The sequence below is a fragment of the Mobula birostris genome, chromosome 5 (genome assembly GCF_030028105.1).
Source record: "Mobula birostris isolate sMobBir1 chromosome 5, sMobBir1.hap1, whole genome shotgun sequence".
Taxonomy (NCBI): Eukaryota; Metazoa; Chordata; class Chondrichthyes; order Myliobatiformes; family Myliobatidae; genus Mobula; species Mobula birostris.
Window position 1 is genome coordinate 85,782,976 of NC_092374.1, and position 18,441 is coordinate 85,801,416.

Here is an 18,441-nt window from a genome sequence, read left to right on the forward strand (position 1 = left end):
TATTACCAGGCTGAGCCTCTAAATAAAATAAAAGATTAAAATCTACTTTGAACTTTGGAACCAAATTAAGCTAAACCACCTCTCCCTGTATATGATCCATATCCTCCCATTTGGCCGGCAGAGTACCACAGTGGTTCGCACAACGCTGTGCAGTACCAGTGACCTGGGTCCAATTCCCACCACTACCTGTAAGCAGTTTGTATGTACTCTCTGTGACCGTGTGGGTTTCCTCTGGGTGCTCCAGTTTCCTGCCACAGTCCAAAGACGTATCATTTGGGTAGTTAATTCATCATTTGTAAATTGCCCTGGGATTAGGCCAGGATTAAATCAGGGGTTACTGGGCAGCATGGCTCGAAGGACTGCATCTTAATAATAAATAAATAATAATAGAATTTTCATGTGCCTTATGCAGCACTATCACACCTGCTTCCAAAAATACACCTGGCATCCCGCTCTGGGCACCTACCACACTCATAAAAAAAATTCTCGCATATTCCCTTGAAACGTTCCCCCTTTCACCTTAACTGCATGTCCTCTAGTACTTGGATGACCATAATGCCCCCAACAAGACCCAATTGCCTGCCATTGAGAACAAATCTACCATGAACACTGCCTGGGCAGGGTGAAAAGCATTATCAGGGATGCATCTCACCCTAACCATGGACTTTTTACTCTCCTCCCATCCGGTAGGTGCTACAGGAGCCTCCGCTCCCACACCATCAGGCAAAGGAAGAGCTTCTTCTCTGAGGCTGTGACACTGCTGAACCTCACATCACAGAACTAAGCAGTATTGCACCCATATTGTACTGTCTCAGTACTTCTATATTTGTGTGCTGTAGAATTTTTTTATTTGCAGTTATTTTGTAAATAACACTATCCTTTGCATTTCTGGTCAGATGCTAAATGCATTTCATTGGCTTTGTATCTGTACTTGGCACAATGACAATAAAGTTGAATCTAATCTAATAAGAGCTAAGAGCAGAATGTTGAGAGGCCTCAATAGAGTGGGTGTGGAGAGGATGTTTCCTATAGTGGGGAAATCTAAGACAGAAGGACACAGCCTCAGAACAGAGGGGCAAGATTTTAGAACAGAGACGAGGAAGAATTTCTTTAGCCAGAGATTGGTGAAGCTGTGGAATTCGTTGCCACAAGTGGCTGTGGAGGCCAAATCATTGGGTATATTTAAGGCAGAGTTGATAAATTCTTGATTGGTATCATGAAGGGATACAGGGAGAAGGCAGGAGATTGGGGCTGTAAGGGAAATGGATCAGGCCTGATGAAATGGTGGAGCAGACTCGATGGGCCAAATGGCCAAATCCTGCCCCTGTATCTTATGGTCTTATTTGGCCATTCAAGTCTGCTCCACTGGCTGATTTATTACCCCACTCGTCCCATTCTCCTGCCTTCTCCCCATAATCTTTGGTGCCCCTACTAATGCAGAACTTATCAATCTCACCTTTAAATATACCCAATGACTTGGCCTCCAGTCGGCTGCAGCAATTAATTCCACAGATGCACCACCCTCTGGCTAAAGAATCTCTGTTCTGAAGGGATGTCCTTCTATTCTAACCCAGGCAACATTCTGACAAATTTGGAACTGTAATAGTGCAGACATAAGAGATTATTTTGCAACTACTCCACACCTTGTCCTTATGGATACACCCAAATAAAATGCAGGAACAATGATAATTGGATTATATACAACACATTTATTTTCCATGAAACAGAATGACAGACAATTTAAAGCCTTAGCAGCAGAAGAGACTTTGGTACGTGATCAAAATATACAAAAACAAAAGCTTGAAATGTACACCAAATTAATTTAATTGCACAGACATTCAATTCATTTGGATTTTGTGGGGTTTTTTTTGGGATTTGTATGCCAGCCTCTTCCTCCCTGAGTACACGGATAGTAGGTTAGTTTGTGTACTAGCCTGTAACATTCTGCCGGTAGTATAGTGGCATTACACCAGACTTCGGGGCCTTGTGGTCCCAGGTTCAAATCCGGCCAGCTCCTTACATGCTTTCCATCCGTGCTGGGTCAAGTGTTGAGCTAGCAACTCGGCTTCATAAAAAAGACTAGCGCTAAAGAAACGGCAAGGTTGTCGCCCGATGCACCACACGAGGCGCAGGGAGGAACTTTACCTTTTTTTTTACCAGTAACATTCAAATGAAAAGTGCACTCACTGGTCCCGCACAGGAAGACAACACAGAGACCCTCTCACCCACTCCGCAAAGACCACTTATCAAAACTTCCCAAACAAAAGTATTCACCTTTCCCACGCCCAACACAAAACAGACCATTTTGCTTCTAAACAGTTTAATGCATGATAAAAGATGTTACCTGATATCAAATGTATTAGTGGCGCTGCTCCCTCACAGCACCAGTGACTTAGTTTCTGACCTGGCCTGTGTGGAGTTTGCACATTCCCCCTTTCCTTGCAGGTTCTTAAGACGTGATCGTCAGTAGGTTTAACGATCATTGTAAACTGCCCCTCGTGTGGGTGCATAGTAGAATCCAGTGGGAGTGTGGTTGGTTGATGGTCAGCATAGACTAGATGAGCTGCATGGCCTCTTTTCTTGCCGTATGATGCTCTAGTTCCTAAATTCTATTTATTTGCAGATGCATTTGATTACAAGCACCAATTCAGAGAATGATTTAAACTCAGAATTTGCCAAACACATCCGTTTGGGAGCGGAGGTACCACTGGCAGTGCTGGACAAACAATCACAGACCATATAGGCTTGGGTTGAACCATCAGCCAATTCTGAGTTGGCACAGAGTGGCAGCGGCTCAGTAGTGTACTTTATATGCGCACCATGGTTGTTCGAAGGTGAGATGTACCTTCCCAGATGTAGGGCAGACATGCCCATCCATGAAGAACCAGAACTTCAGATTCCCAGTTTTAGGTTTGATTGTAGCTTACCAGACAACATCCTAAGCATTATAAAGGACACAGTCACATGAATTTCAAACCTTGGGACATCAAGGCCCAGGAGTTGTAACCATTCATCCCGGGTCATCCCATACAGAACCACCACCTTGGAGGCTGCGGAGGCGGTTTTAGAAGGTCCTGAGCAGTTTTACGGGAATAATCTCAAGGGTTTACTTATGAGAAGCGTTTGTTAGTTCTTGTACTTTGCTAGAGTCTGAAGAATGGTGGTGGGTGGGGAGAAAATGTTTCCAATACTGTGACAGTCTAACCTCAGAATAGAACAGAGATGAAGAGGAATTTCCTTACCCAGAAAGTGGCGAATCTGTGGAATTCATTGTCACAGACAGCAGTGCAGGCCAAGTCATTGGTTTATTTAAAGTGAAGGTTGATTAGTAAGTTTGTCAAAGGTTCTGGGGAGTAGGCAGGAGAATAGAGTTGGGAGGATTAATAAATCAGCCATGATGGAATGGTGGAGCAGACTCCATGGGCCAAATAGCCAAGTTCTGCTCTGAGGTCTTATGACCTTAACCCGCAGATTGAAGGGACCAAGGCATCCACACTGGGAACAAGAGATCTCGGCCGTCAGAGGTGCCCACCTCAGCCTGAAGAATAAGACACAAGAGTGTAACTCCTCATTGAAGTATTACAGCAAAGATAGTGGAGAAATTTAGCTGACAACGGCAAAGAAGAACATGTATTTCCTTAGGAGGCAATGCTCCAGTGTGACACACACTAGAATAGTGTTTGCTGACCATCTTGTCAAGAAGTCATAGAAAAGTACAGCACATAAACAGGCTCCTTGGCCCACCTAGTCCATCTTGAGTCATTTAAACTACCTACTCCCAGTAACCTGCACCAGGACCTTCGCCCTTCATACTCCTCCCATCCATGTACCTATCCAGACTTCTCTTAAGCATTGAAATTGAGCTTGTGCGCACCACTTGCACTGGCAGCTCGTTCCACACTCCCACAACCCTCTGAGTGAAGAAGTTTCCCCTCATGCTCCCCTTGAACATTTCACATTTCACCCTTAACCCATGACCTCTAGTTGTAGTCCCACCCAACTTGAGTGGGAAAGGCCTGCTTGCATTTACTCTATCTGTACCCTTATTCATTTTGTAAACCTCTATCAAATCTCCCCTCAATCTTCTACACTGCAAGGAATAAAGTCCTAAGCTATTCAATCTTTCCTTGTAACTCAGTCTTTCAAACTCGGCAACATCCTTGAAAACTCTCTCTGTACCCTTTCAACTACGTGGTACCTTTCTAACTGTTGTTACACTTCCATAAACTTGATAAATATTTCCCATTGATCTTTTCAAGCCAATACTACAGCTATCCACCAACCTCTGCTCCAGGTAAATGGAGAAAAGACCTAGGAGCTGGGATCCAACTATGGATGGGATGTTCTAGTGACCGCTGGAAAGGTAGACTTGAGGAATGGACTAAAAGGACTCTGAGCACAAGGATTAAGCCTACAGAAGGTGGAAATGTTTAAGACCTATGCCATCCTCCTACTTAATTTTATATGAGACATTACAAAACTTCCTGGTTGAACTTGACAGGATGTCTCAGGGGCTTTATAAAGGGGGTGAACTCATTGAAACCTGTCAAATGTTGAAGGGCTTGATAGAGTGGATGTGGAGAGGATGTTTCCGGAGGTAGGGGAGTCTAGGACCAGAAGACACAGCCTCAGAAGGGAGGGGCGTCCTATTAGAACAGAGACGAGGAGGAATTTCTTTAGTCAGAGAGTGGTGAATCTGTGGAATTTGCTGTGACAAGCGGTTGTGGAGGACAAGTCATTGGGTATATTTAACGCAAAAATTTGTAGGTTCTTGATTAGTCAGGGCTTGTAGGGATACAGGGAGAAGGCAAACAACTGAGGCTGAGAGGGAAATGGATCAGCCATGATGAAGGGGCAGAGCAGACTCGATGGGCCAAATGGCCTAATTCTGCTCCTATATCTTATGGTCTTATTAAGGAGTTTTTACACCTCCAGAAGGTTAATAGGTTGGCACCAAATGGCCCATGTGGGCTGAGCAGCCTGTGCTGTTCTATCAGTAAACAAAAAGCAGACAGCACACTGTCTTGAAGATTTATCTCAAGCTCTGGGAACAGTTAACCAGGAGGACAGAAGCTTCCTTGAGGAAATACAACTTCCCAGCCTGAATCTCTGGGCTCTGACCACTCGACCCAGAAGAGTCAGGCCTGCTGATTTAAACTGGCTGATGTTACTTTCAAGTCACCGACAGAACAACTCTATGACAGACGCCATAACATTTCTTGACACAGAGAGAAAACAAGGGCACCTATTTTCCTGGATTTCCATTTGGTATTCAACACTGTTGCCCCACAGCCCTTGGGGAACAAATTCCTATTCTTCAGTCTAAGTACACCACTGGGCAACTGGGTGTTGGACTTCCTAACCAACAGGCCTCAGACAGTCAGGATGCACAACTGCTCCCTCCTCCCCATTGTCCTCTACGCAGGTGCACCCCAGGACTGTGTGCTGAGCCCATTGCTGTGCACGCTGCTCACACACGACTGCATGGTCAAATACCCGAGCAATCACACCATCAGGTTTGCTGATGACACGACAATGGTGGGGCTCATCACCAACAGTGATGAGACGACCTACAGAGAGGAGGTGGAAGAGCTTGAGGCTTGGTGCCAGGCAAACATCTTTTCCTTAGTGTCAACAAAACAAAGGAGATGGTTATCAATTTTAGAAGAACTGACAACAGCAGCAGCACAGCAGTGGAAACTGCCATCCACTCATCTCGCACAGCCTCTCTTGGTCCCAGGAGCTGAAGAGAGCTGGACTATGCACATCTAATATTCACCACATTCTAGAGATGTGCAGCAGAGAGCACCCTAACAAGCTGCATCACTGTGGCGGGCAGGAAGGCTCTACAACATAAACCACAAGAGATTCTGCAAATGCTGAAAATCCAGATCAACACACGCACACACAAAATGATGGAGGAACTCAACAGGTCAGGCAGCAGCTATGGAAATGAAAAAAAAAACAGTTGATGTTTTGAGCTGAGACCCTTCTTCAGGAAGGGAGAAGATGCCAGAATGAAAAGATAACCTGGCTGAGGAGACTGGATATCTGCCTGATGACCTGTCAGATGCTGATGACATGGTGGCCCGGCCAATACTACTTTCAAGTCAAGCAAGTACTACCGTGAGTTTGAAGTCAGTGAAGAATACAGAGACTGTAACGATATCCGGAGGTGAAGGTACGGAACGGCCAGGCTTGGTGAGGCTGAAAGAAATTCCTCACCAGGTGGTAGATGAAAATGTGGCAGCGGCGCTGATTATGAAACTCACATCAGTTCAGAAGAAACAGAAATAATCATCACCAGGGTGTGAAGTCTGTACTTTGAAAATAAATCGGGACTTTTGTACAATGTATCTGGTCTTTAATAAGGTTCACTTCATCACTAGAAAATAAATGAGAAGAGTCACACCCGTTCTTAGCGATCCTCCCAGAATGAAAGGGGCAGTTTTGAATTACTTGCTGTGCACACTGACAACAAACCTCAGCAAATGCATCAAGAGATATGTTTCAAACACAAGGTGGCAATGAATTTTCCCTCCCTGAGATATCTGATATTGCCCAGCAAGTGAGCAGAAGATACTGAAAACTTCATTGAGTGAGGTAGAGTTTGGTAGTGCCTGGTGGGACCCCACTGCACCTACTAGACATTCAACCCTGAAGTTGAAAGCAATGTCACATCTCACTGTTTGAACACACAATCATTCAGTACAATACAGAGGTCAATTCTGTTGTATTCACCTTTGTAAGGCGCCTTAGGTATTTTAAAGGATGAATACAACTTAAACTAGCGGAGTGGTTCACAATCTGGGACACCTCGGCTAACGGTAAGGTACCATGGCATAAAGAAGGTTGGGAACCCCTGACCTAGCAAAATGGAGACATGTCCACTTCTACTTCCCAGTGTACCCAGAACAAACACAGGTTTTACTTGGTGCAGACCACCTCTTCTCGCCCAACTTCTTCCAACAAGAAGACCTCCAGGTATATAATCAGTCTTAAAGTATCCTTCTATTCTTCATATACCGCAGTTGGCAGGACAGTATCGCTCAGTGATAAAGAAGCTTTGAGGTTAAGCTAGTGACAATCAGAGTCCTGGACCACAGATTCCACCAAGTAATAAACTAAATCTGGAAATTTAAAAAAAAATGGAAGAACTAGGCCTCAGGAACAGCAGTTTTGAAACTATCAGATTGTCACTAAAAACTTGCCTAATTTCAATTAGGGATGGATGATAAGTGTTAGCAATGCCCATGCAACAGAGAAAAAGGTTTCCCTGTGTATATTCTCACTCCAGCCCAGAATCTTCAACAGGAATACCTTTTCAGTGACATACACTCAGTAGCCACTTTATTAGGTGTATCTACTCACTAATGCATTCTGGTTGAATGCCCTAGATTCTGTTATAGTTATTACTCTACAGAATTTATTGAGTATGCCCACAGGAAATTGAATCTCAATGTTGTATATGGCGACATACTGTGTATGTATCTTGATAATAAAATATACTTTGAACTTCAATGCAAATAACTAATCAGCAACTCAATGCATAAAAGCATGCAGACGCGGTCAAAAGGTTCAGCTATTGTTCAGACTGAACATCAGAATGGAGAAATGACCCAAGTGGATTGATTGCTGGTGCTAGACAGGGTGGTTTGAGGGTCTCAGAAACTGCTGATCTCCTGGGATTTTCACACACAGCAGTCTCTATAATTTACAGGGTGCAAAAAGCAAAAAAAAAAATCCAGTGAGAGGCAGTTCTGCGGGCGAAAACATCTTGTTAATAACCATGTGTTGTTCACTTCAATTCTCTGCATGATTTGTATTCTTTTTCTCTTATGCATTGAGTATTTTATATTTATTCTTTTTTATCTTTAGTTGAGTTCTTTTGGGTTTCTTGCTTTATGGTTACTTGTAAACAGGCAAATCTCAAGGTTGCATAATTTATATGTTCTTTGATAATAAATGTATCTGAATCTTGCTACAACAGTGATGTGCACAGAAGAGCATCTCTGAACACTTATCCCAACAAAACCTGGAAGTGGCTGGCCTACAGCAGCAGACGACCACACCAGGTTCTACTCCTGTCCTAATAAAGTGGCCACTGAGTGTGCAAAGGAATTGCCTCCTCCTTAATCTGCCACTCTACCAACTTGACAGGGAGTGCCCCCAGTCCCTAAAGGGATCTCATAGCAAGATAGGACAGACCAAAAACACATTTTCAGCTGCTTTCAATCCACATATGGATTTCTCCATAAATTTCCGTGAGGTGTTGATATCAGCTCCCCTAAATTCATTCCCTTTACAATTCTAATGCAGGCGGCGAACCCCTTATCCAAAATTTCCCAATCCAAAGCTGTCCGAAATACAGAAACGTTTTTTGAGCACTGACATGACAAGACGATGGAAAGTTCCACAGGACACTAGGAAGGTACCCAGGTAGTGGTGCAGGTCTCTGTGCACCACAGACAGTTCTGAGGAGTCACGGGCAGAAGTTAATGAAAAAGAGAAAAACAACACATAAAGCCAAAAATGAAGATCTTGATCAGGTATTGGAAGTGTAGGTTCATCAGCTTCAGGGCGAACATATGCTGCTAATTGTACGCTGATCATGAAGCAAGCAAAGACCTATCACGATGAACTGAAAATTGAAGGTAATTGTGAATATTCAGCAGGCTGATTGCAGAAATTTAAAAAATAGCATGGCATTAAATTTTTAAAGTTTTATGGTGATAAAGTATTTGCTGATGACGAAGCAGCAGAGAAATTTATTGATGAGTTTCCAATGTCGTCATTGATGAAAATCTAACACACTGAATGGTTGCATCAGTACAAATGGGTGATGAACAAGGGCATGACAAATATCGCTTACCAGTAGCACATATGTTCAGAGTTGGAAATAATGGCAATGTCATTATAGCTGCATGGCCCGGACTGTAGCAACGACTAGGCCTCAAGCCGTGGTGTTGACTGTTTACAGCCACTGGAGGCACTGGAGCCAGTGTTGCCGCCTTCCCACACCCTCCAGTGTTCGCTTGGCAAAGGACAAGTTATATTGTGTCGACTGCAGATTTCTGCGGCATTCATGGACTCAGGGTCTGGACCTTATATTTGTTTTGTGCGGTTATCCTAAATGTGCTTGCTATCTTGTATGTGTTAGGACTCGGCCTCAAGCCGTGGTGTCACCTGTTTACAGCGGCCAGGGGAGAGGTGTCAGAGCTGGTGTGCTTTACCGGGGGCACTGTGGTGTGGCTCCAGGCTGGAGTCAGTGCCCCCAGCGTTTGTTCAGCAGAAGACAAGCGGTACTGTGGTCGACTGCAGATTTCTGTGGCACTCAGGGCTTGGGACGGGACTACTTTTTTTTGGCCGTGGCTGTATCTTATTGATACCTTCATGTGCTTGCAATCTTGTATGTGCTATATGTACCTTGTGCTGTGTGTGACTGTAGGTACTGTGCGTGGCATCTTGGCCACAGAGTAACGCTGTCTTGTTTGGTTGGATTCACGTATGGTTGAATGACAATTAAACTTGAATTGAATTATACATTCCAAAATCCAAACTACTTCCGGCCCCAGGTAATTTAGGTTAGTGTGTCACTGACCAGCAGACACATTGATCACTCGAATCTCAGCTACACGTTTCTGCTTCTGACAGTACAGCGTCCCTAAACTGATCGAAGGCACAATCAACTGGCAATGTCAGTAGCTCCAGCAGGAAGGATCGGAAGGTGGAGAGTGGGGAAACTGGGAGTGACCAGGAAGGGGAAGGGAGCTACACTGCATGATATTGATCTCCCAAGTCTAAAGTTCAACACAATCAGTTACAGTTTTCCCACTGACTAACCAGCTACAGACTTTGTGCTGACCAATCCTGATCTGCGGGCCAGCCAGGTGAAAAACCACAAGTCAAAAAAAACAAACAAACCACGCTCCTGTCAGATCTTGTGATCTACTGGCCGCTAACTGAGCCACGTGAGCACCCACCACCAAATATAACTATCTCACAACTTTAACAACTCAGAGGCGAAACATTAAAACCAATTCAGAAACAAGTTAGAAAGAAGACTGGATTCCTGAACCAGAAGCTCAGCCCCGACAAGCATCCATTATTAAAACAGACACTGCCAAACCATTTTGATTAGGTCAATGGAATCCTAGCCACGTGCCCTATTCATTAACTGCTCGCTGTAGGTCAGTTCCAATTGACAACCAGCCATAATATATATAAAAGATATGCATCCAGTGTTACGACTATTTTGCTCCTTGGTAAAGTTGTCACATACGCATTCAGTGCCCACCCTGGACTCTTGCCGTCTGGCTAGGCGTTCTCTACCGGCCAGTCCAGGGAGGACGGGCTGCGTAAGGAACTAGAGAGCTGCCACGTTGCACACCACCACACAAAAGCAACTGCGTGCCTACCATTACGATCACCCCGCGCCGACCACCCCCCCCCACCCCCAACAGCAGCCAAAGTGTAAAGGGTCTAACTTGCCTCTTCAGTGTTCTGACTCACTAGCATTGGGTTGGATTCTAAAGATTAGTCAGGAGAGCTCAAATAGCAATCAATGCTGGTTAATCTTAACAACTATCCCTGTATCGTTTTGCAGGCAGTCCTAAATCAATACACCAGACCAACTAAAAGGAAGTAAATTAGATTCTGGCAAAGCTACAGTGCCGATAACCATTCTCAATGTCCGCTGGACAACAAGCCCTCTAAAATCCCAGAGTGGGAGGGTCACATCTGGTGGACAACACTGGTCACCTCCCACCCTACTGTTCCCCCGCCCCACCCCACACTCAGAAGAACTTGTCATCGATCCTGAAGTGGGGCTTGCTGACATCATCGGGGTTGAGGAAGACCGAGATCGACTTGCCCTGGTTCTCTGTCACGAGCTGCTGCAGCTTATGGGCCAGCCCATCGTCCTGCCGGGCAGTGCCAGACAGTAGCCCGTCCGGCTGGGCGGGAGACGAGCCCGGCCGCAGCTCCTGCGCCAGTTTGCTGGCCGCCTTGGCGTGCTCAATGGCGCTGCGGAGGTGCTCGGCGGGGTCCGAGCGCACCGAGGAGAGTCGGCAGGCGAGCAGCAGGACAGTGGCGTCGGACAGGTGTCCGAACATGTTGCACTGGGGCAGGAAGTAGTTGGGGCAGGACTTGTTGACCAGGCAGTGGGCCAGGTCATCGAGGAGGCCCAGGAAGAAGTACGCCGTGTTGTCGGCCTGGGAGAGGAAGCTGTGCGGCAGGCGGTCGCATGCCCACAGCATCAGACTCCTCAAGTGGTAGGGGCTGATGGCCCTGGGCCGGGAGAGGAGCTTGATGATCACTGCTTTGTACGCCTGGTAGGCCTGGATCAGGTGGGCCGAGATGCACTTCTTCAGCTGCACCTCACTCCGAGAGAAAGCCAGCCGCCACTCATTGTCCTGATCGCCCCTGTGCGAGCAGGCGGGCACCAGGTAGAAGCCGCTGATCACCTCCTCTTCGGTGATCTTGCCGTCCCAAAAGTGGTTCTCCATCAGCCAGTTCTGGGCCACGGCCGGCCAGCCCTTGAACGAGACCACCGGCACGATGTCGTAGAGGAGCCGGCTGCGGCCCACGTTCAGGATGACAGAGACCGCGGCGCCGTTCTTCTCCACCAACGCCACACCAGGCAGCCCCCGCTGCGGGTGGCTGCGGATCTCCTCGATCACGGTTGTCACGGAGCGGAAGAACCAGTCGGCCACCTTGGTGGGGGAGAAGTAGTAGCCGCCGCTGCTGTCACTGGGCTCTGTCTCTGTGCAGCACTCCATCCATTTGGCCAGGGTGGCCTCGCCGAACAGCCGCAGGCTGAGCCACGAGTGGCAGGGGGCTGAGTGCCGCATGTCCAGCGTCACCGGCTGGCTGCGGTCGTGCAGCTTCAGGGCTGGCACCAGCAGTGTGAAGTCCACGTCGTAGTCCGTGCCCCTGGCATAGTCGCCCAACTCGTCCGGGTTCATGTCCACTACCCCCTCGCGGACGCCCCCCGAGAGCAGCAGGTACTCATTCGACACGGGCAGCTTATGGTCCAGTTTCTGCACCAGTCCTGCGGGAAGGAAGGAGGAACATCATCAGGTTCAGACCGCTCAGCACGCAAGCCAAGGTCAAATTCATTTGCACGTGCACCAGGATAAGGAAAAACTGCAGCCATCACAGGCACACCACCTCGGAGACACTATGTTTACAAGAAAAGCGTAAACACAAACTCTGCAGGAAAAAAATAGAATTAGAGGCGGCTAGGCAGCATAGTTTAATGCTTTTACAGCGACAGAAACCCAGATTCAATTGCCACCACTGTCTCTAAGGAGTCTGTACATTCATCCCAGGGCTACTTGGGTTTTCTCCAGATGCTCTGGTTTCCTCCACACTCCAACGATGTACGGGTCAGTGGGTTAATTGTTCACATGGGCGTAATTGGACATAATCACTGTGCTGTATCTCCAAATAAAACTTAACAAAAAATTAAATTTACTTTGAACTTGGAAGTTAAATTAAATCAAACCTCCTCTGTCTGGTCATATGGGTGTAATTAGGCAGAGCAGGTTCGTCAGGCTGGAAGGGCGTGTTACTGTCTCGTCTCCCCAAATAAAATTAAAATACATAATGAGACCAAAACAAAGACTACTGTTGTGCAAAGAGGTCACAGTGTTGCTATACTGAGGTGGGGGATTAGGGTTGTGCAGGTTACTTCAAGAAATGAATGGTTGAAGGTAAGTAGCTGTTCTTGAACCTGGTATGGTGGGGCTTCAGGCCACTGTACTTTCTGCCCAATGGCCTTGATTCAGAGGATTCAGCTCAAAACGAGTCATTGGTTTGGGAATGACACAACAGTGGCTGGCGTCAGCAACAATGATGAGTCAGGGTACCGAGAGGGAAGTGGAGCAGCTGGTGGACTGGTGTGAGAACAACCCAAATCCGAATGTGGGAAGGCCAAGGAAATGATTGTGGACTTCGGAAACGTGCAGTTGAACCATTCCCCCCCCCCCCCCCCAGCCGCACGTATATGGATCCTCCGTAGAGTGAGTTAAGTCCACCAAGTTCCTGGGACTTCACATCACAGATGACCTCACCCAGTCCCTTAATATCATCTCCCTGAACAAGAGGCACAGCAGCGTCTCCACTTCCGAAGAAGTTTGAGGAAAGCGAGGCTCCCCCCCACCCTCCATCCTAACTGCATGTTTTAGGAGCTCAGTTGAGAGTGTACTGACAAGCTGCATCTCCATCTGGCACGGTAGCAGCTGTGCATCGGACCTGCAGTCCCTACAAAGGACTGTGAGAATGGTTGAGAGGATCATAGGGGTCTCCCTACCATTTATCAGGCGTGCTGCATACACAGGGCTTTTAATATTATCAAGGATCCCACCTATCCATCCAGCACCCTCTTTGACTTTCTACCATCCGGCAGGAGACTCCGATGCACAAAGAAAAGAACGGCCGGGATGGGAAACAGTTTCTTCCCTCAGGCCATTAGGCTTCTGAACTCCCTGCTGCACCATATTTGAAGCGTCATCGGTTAATCTCTTCTGTCTGTACCTTACAATATTTAACTTATGCATTTTAGTTTGCTATTCAGGCATAATTCATCTGTAGATTTCATCCTTACTTTCATAACTTATTGTGTGTTTTGTGTGTACAGTGCTTTACACCCTGGTCCAGAGAAACGTCTTGCTTGACGGTGCAATAAACTTGACTGGAGAAAATGGCAGGGCCCAGGTGAGTGGTTGCAGGTTAGTAGTCATTCTTGAAACTGGTGTTGCAGATTTCAGGCTGCTCTACTGTTACATACCTCAAGGAGATCTGTGATTTTTTTTTGTGAGAATAATGTAATGGTCTTTTGGAGGTCACCTGATGTAATTTTCCATTTTCCTGCCGATGTGAGGTCACGTGATGACATGTGCACCACTGGTATATAAAGGAAGACCTCAGATGACGCTGTTAGTTTTTTAGTTTTCAGTTTTTAGATTTCCAGCTAGAACGTTGATGTGTCTCCGTTTCTGTTGCGTATTTGTTTTTATGACGCAGTTTCATTTTTAAAACAGAGTGTTACGTTCTGTTGCAAGGTGCAATAGTGCTGGACTGGAAATTTTTGCTAGATGTGTTGATGTACCTTATTCCAGCAGTAGTACGGGAGAGTGAAGATTTTATCGAAGTACAGGACCCGAAGGATTGAGAGGAGTCGGTATCGTTCGGCAGTTTAACAAAGGATCGACCTTATTGAGTCTTCGTTGAAGGAGTAGTGACCTGCATCGAAGGTAACTCTCGCCAAAAGAGCAAAGAGTTCATGCAAGGTGCTCTCTAGGATTTAAGGTCAGTTGTTTTAAACTGTTTATTTCCTGCATCGTGAATCCTTTGGACAGAACCAACAGGAAAGTCGCGTTAATGAAGAAATCCTTCTCCAGAGAAGTCTCTCACAATTGAACGTATAAATCTGTTGGATTTTCGAATTTACCATTTTAAGAACTATATCTGACTTAACCGCATTAAGAACTGTTTTCGCATTTACCGCTTTAAGAACCGAGTGACAATTTGTTGAACAGCTGCATAGTAGTTAACTTTCAGTTAAGGTTTTCAATTGTTTTTTTTAATTGTTTATCTGTGTTTAATAAATGTTTGGTTTTTTTTTATATGACCTGTCTCCATTGATATTCATTGTTGCCGGTTACGTAACTTAATCTGTGGGGGCTTGTGGGATATGTTCTGATTTTGAGTTTATGTGCTGGTAATTGCCATTCTGATTTGGAAAAGGAAATTACCCGATTTTTTTTTTAGCTTGATGGGTGTGTGAGTGGTATTCGGCAACAATGAATGTTGACGGGTTTATGGATACACCTGACCCGGTGTCTTTAGTGAATGCGAGAAAACCTGAGGTATTGGAGATTGCTAGGAGGTTGGATATTAAAGGAATTACGAACAATACCACCAAGGCTTTAATACAAAGAAAAATCGCTGAGCATTATATTACTTTGAAAATGTTTGAGGACGAGGTGTTAGATAGGTTTTCAATGAGTAATCTGAAAATGCAGTTACATCTTGAACAAATAAAGTTAAAGCAATTAGAAGCTGATTTGGAAAGAAGTCGGTTAGAAGCTGTAAATAAACAGAAGGAATTTGAGGCTAAGGAGGCTAAGAAAATAAGGGAATTTGAAGAAAGAGAGGCTAATAAAAAAAGGGAATTTGCAGACAGGGAAGTTGAAAACCAGAGGAAATTTGAGCTACAGATACAGAAATTAAAGTCTGGGAATCAGTCTTCTGGTTCTACGAAACAATTTATTGCTAGTCATGAGGTTATTTTGGCTCCTCCATTTAATGAAGCTGAAGTGGACAAATATTTACAGCATTTCGAAACCGTTGCTCTGAGTTTAAAGTGGCCGAAAGAGCAAAGGCCAGTGATGTTACAAAGTGTAATGTCAAGGCACAACAAGTTTATACAGCTTTAAATGCTGAGCAAGCACTGGATTATGATATTGTTAAACAGCATATATTAAACGCATATCAGTTAGTTCTGGAAGCGTATAGAGAAAGATTCAGAAACTTGAAGAAATCTGTGGAAAAAACTTATGTGGAATTTGCCTATGAGAAATCTGTGTGTTTTGAGAGATGGGTTTCCTCTAAAAATGTGAATGGGGAGTGTAATAAATTGAAGGTTGATTTTGCTGGAGGAATTTAAAAGAAGCATTCCTGTTGAAGTAAGGACATATGTGAATGAAAGGGACACTGCTACATTGCAGGAGACTGCTAAGTTAGCTGATGAGTATGCTTTAATTCATAAGAATAAATTTTCTCCAGGTAGAATTTTTAAAAGGAAAAATAGTACAGAGAGCCAAAGTAAACCAGAAATTAAACCTGAAGTTAGTGAGAAAAGTAAGGATGAAGGGAGACATGTGAAGGAAAGACATTTTGGTATTATTTATAATTGTTGTAAGAAACCTGGACATGTCGTAGCTAATTGTTTTCGATTGAAAAGGAAAGAGAAAGAAGTGGCCCCAGATGCTTGTGTGCAGCATATTGAAAAACCTGTAAATCCACAGGGTTCAGCAAATATTAATGAAGATGTGTCAGAGTCTGACCAAGTTAAGAAGGGATATGAAAATGTTATAACAGAAGGATTTGTATCCTTGAAAGAAGGATCCAATTCAGTACCAATAAGAATACTTAGAGATACTGGAGCTTCTCAATCACTAATATTAGAGAGTGTGCTAAAGTTTAATGATGAGTCTGACATTAATGAGGTAAATTATATAAGAGGAGTTGGGAGTGCCCTTATGCCAGTACTTTTACATAGAGTAAATTTAAGGTCAGGATTAGTTACAGGGGTTGTTAAAGTAGGACTACAATCCAGTTTACCTGTGAATGATGTTTCTCTTTTGTTAGGGAATGATTTAGCAGGTGGACAAGCTTTTCCTGAAGTGCATTTGACAATAAATTCAAATTCTGAGGAACCACAGAGGGATCCTAACACAGATTTTAAAAGACTGATGTACAGGATGAGGTTGTTACCCATGACAGTTCAAATCAAGATTCGAATTTTGAGGATGTATCAGAAACTTTCTTACCTACCTTATTTGATCAGGATTTTGGTGGTACGTCTGACCAGGAAGATTTGTTTATCTCGGAAGGAGATGATAGCAGAGCAAGGTAGAGATCCTGAGATAGTTAAATTAAAAGAACAAGCTCTTCCAGATAGTGAAATTGAAAAAGTACCAGTAGGATATTATTTTGAAAAGGGAGTATTAATGAGAAAGTGAAGATCGCCTACAATTCCTGCTAGTGAGGAATGGGAGGTTAATCACCAGGTAGTAGTTCCTAAAGTTTACTGAAATGAGATTTTAAATATGGCTCATAGTATTCCTTTGGGTGGTCATTTAGGTGTAAAGAAAACTATGAACAAAGTTTCTAAACGTTCTTATTGGCCTAGTTTAAGACAAGATGTGGCGACATTTTGTAGAACGTGTCAAATTGTGGGTAAACCTAATCAGGTTACTCCAGTGGCCCCACTGCAACCAATTCCAGCGTTTGGTGAGCCGTTCTCAAAAATCATTGTAGACTGTGTAGGTCCTTTGCCAAAAACTAAAACTGGACATCAATATTTATTAACTATTATGTGCACAGCGTCTAGGTTTCCAGAGGCAGTACCTCTTAGAATTATAACAGCCAAAACTGTGACAAAGGTTCTTATAAAATTCTTTACTTATTTTGGGTTGCCTAAGGAAATACAATTGGATCAAGGTAGTAATTTTACATCGGGATTGTTTCAGCAGATAGTCTATAAACTGGGAGCAAAACAGATTATTTCATCAGCCTATCATCCAGAATCACAAGGAACCTTGAAGAGATTTCATTCTACATTAAAAACTATGATTAGGACATATTGTGTGGAAAATGAAAAGGACTGGGATGAAGGTATACATTTACTACTTCTTGCAGTATGAGAGGCAGTACAGGAATCATTAGGTTTTAGTCCTTTTGAACTTGTGTTTGGGCATAGAGTTCGAGGACCTTTGGCCTTGTTGAAGGAACAGTGGATTAATAAAGAAATACACACTAATTTGCTGGATTATGTTTTAAAATTTAAGGAAAGATTGTATAAAGCTTGTAGCTTGGTCAAGGAAAATTTAAAGTTAGTTCAAGAGAAGATGAAGACTTGGTATGATAAGGAAGCTAGGATGAGATCATTTAAGCCTGGAGATAAGGTGTTGGTTCTTTTCCCAGTGCAAACGAACCCATTACAAGCTAAATTTCATGGTCCTTATGAGATTAAATCTAAGGTAAATGATGTAGATTACGTGGTAAAAACCCCAGATCGGAGAAAGACAACACAGCTGTGTCATATAAATATGATAAAACCGTATTATGAGAGGGAAGCTGCTACTATGACTGTTGTGATCAATAATGAGTCTGATCTTGATAAAAACTTAATGGAGGATTCATCTGAAACTCATTTTAAACCCAACATTATTTCAGCTAGGTTACCAAATTCTAAAATTCTAGAAAATATTGATGACAAATTAGCTCATTTACAGCCAGAGCAGAGAGAGCAGATGAAACATTTAATTTTTAAATATAGAGATTTATTTCCAGACGTCCCTAGAAGAACCACTGTAGCTGCACATGATGTAGATGTTGGAGATGCAAAACCCATAAAACAACATCCATATCGAATGAACAGGGAAAAATGTGAACTTGCTGAACAAGAAATTATATATATGTTAGAGAATGGTATTATTAGACATTCTAATTCGAATTGGAGTTCACCGTGTGTTATGGTGCCCAAGCCAGACAATAGTATTAGGTTTTGTACAGATTACAGGAAGGTGAATGCTGTGACAAAAACTGATGCATATCCAATCCCTAGGGTAGATGATCGTGTAGATAAAGTTGGACAAGCCAAATTCCTTACAAAAATTGATTTGTTGAAAGATTATTGGTGTGTTCCAT

General features: G+C 44.0%; 1 protein-coding gene across 3 annotated transcripts in view; it reads right to left on the reverse strand.

The window, feature by feature from the left end:
* Positions 1–1,695: 1,695 nt before the first annotated feature.
* LOC140197830 (nucleotidyltransferase MB21D2-like) overlaps positions 1,696–18,441 on the reverse strand; it is a 56,505-nt gene continuing 39,759 nt past the window's right edge. For all 3 annotated transcript variants that reach the window (XM_072258308.1, XM_072258306.1, XM_072258307.1), the window contains exon 3: positions 1,696–12,052. In XM_072258308.1, coding sequence (XP_072114409.1) covers positions 10,797–12,052 — 1,256 coding nt within the window. In that variant the 3' untranslated portion in view covers positions 1,696–10,796. The remainder of the gene's footprint in view (positions 12,053–18,441) is intronic.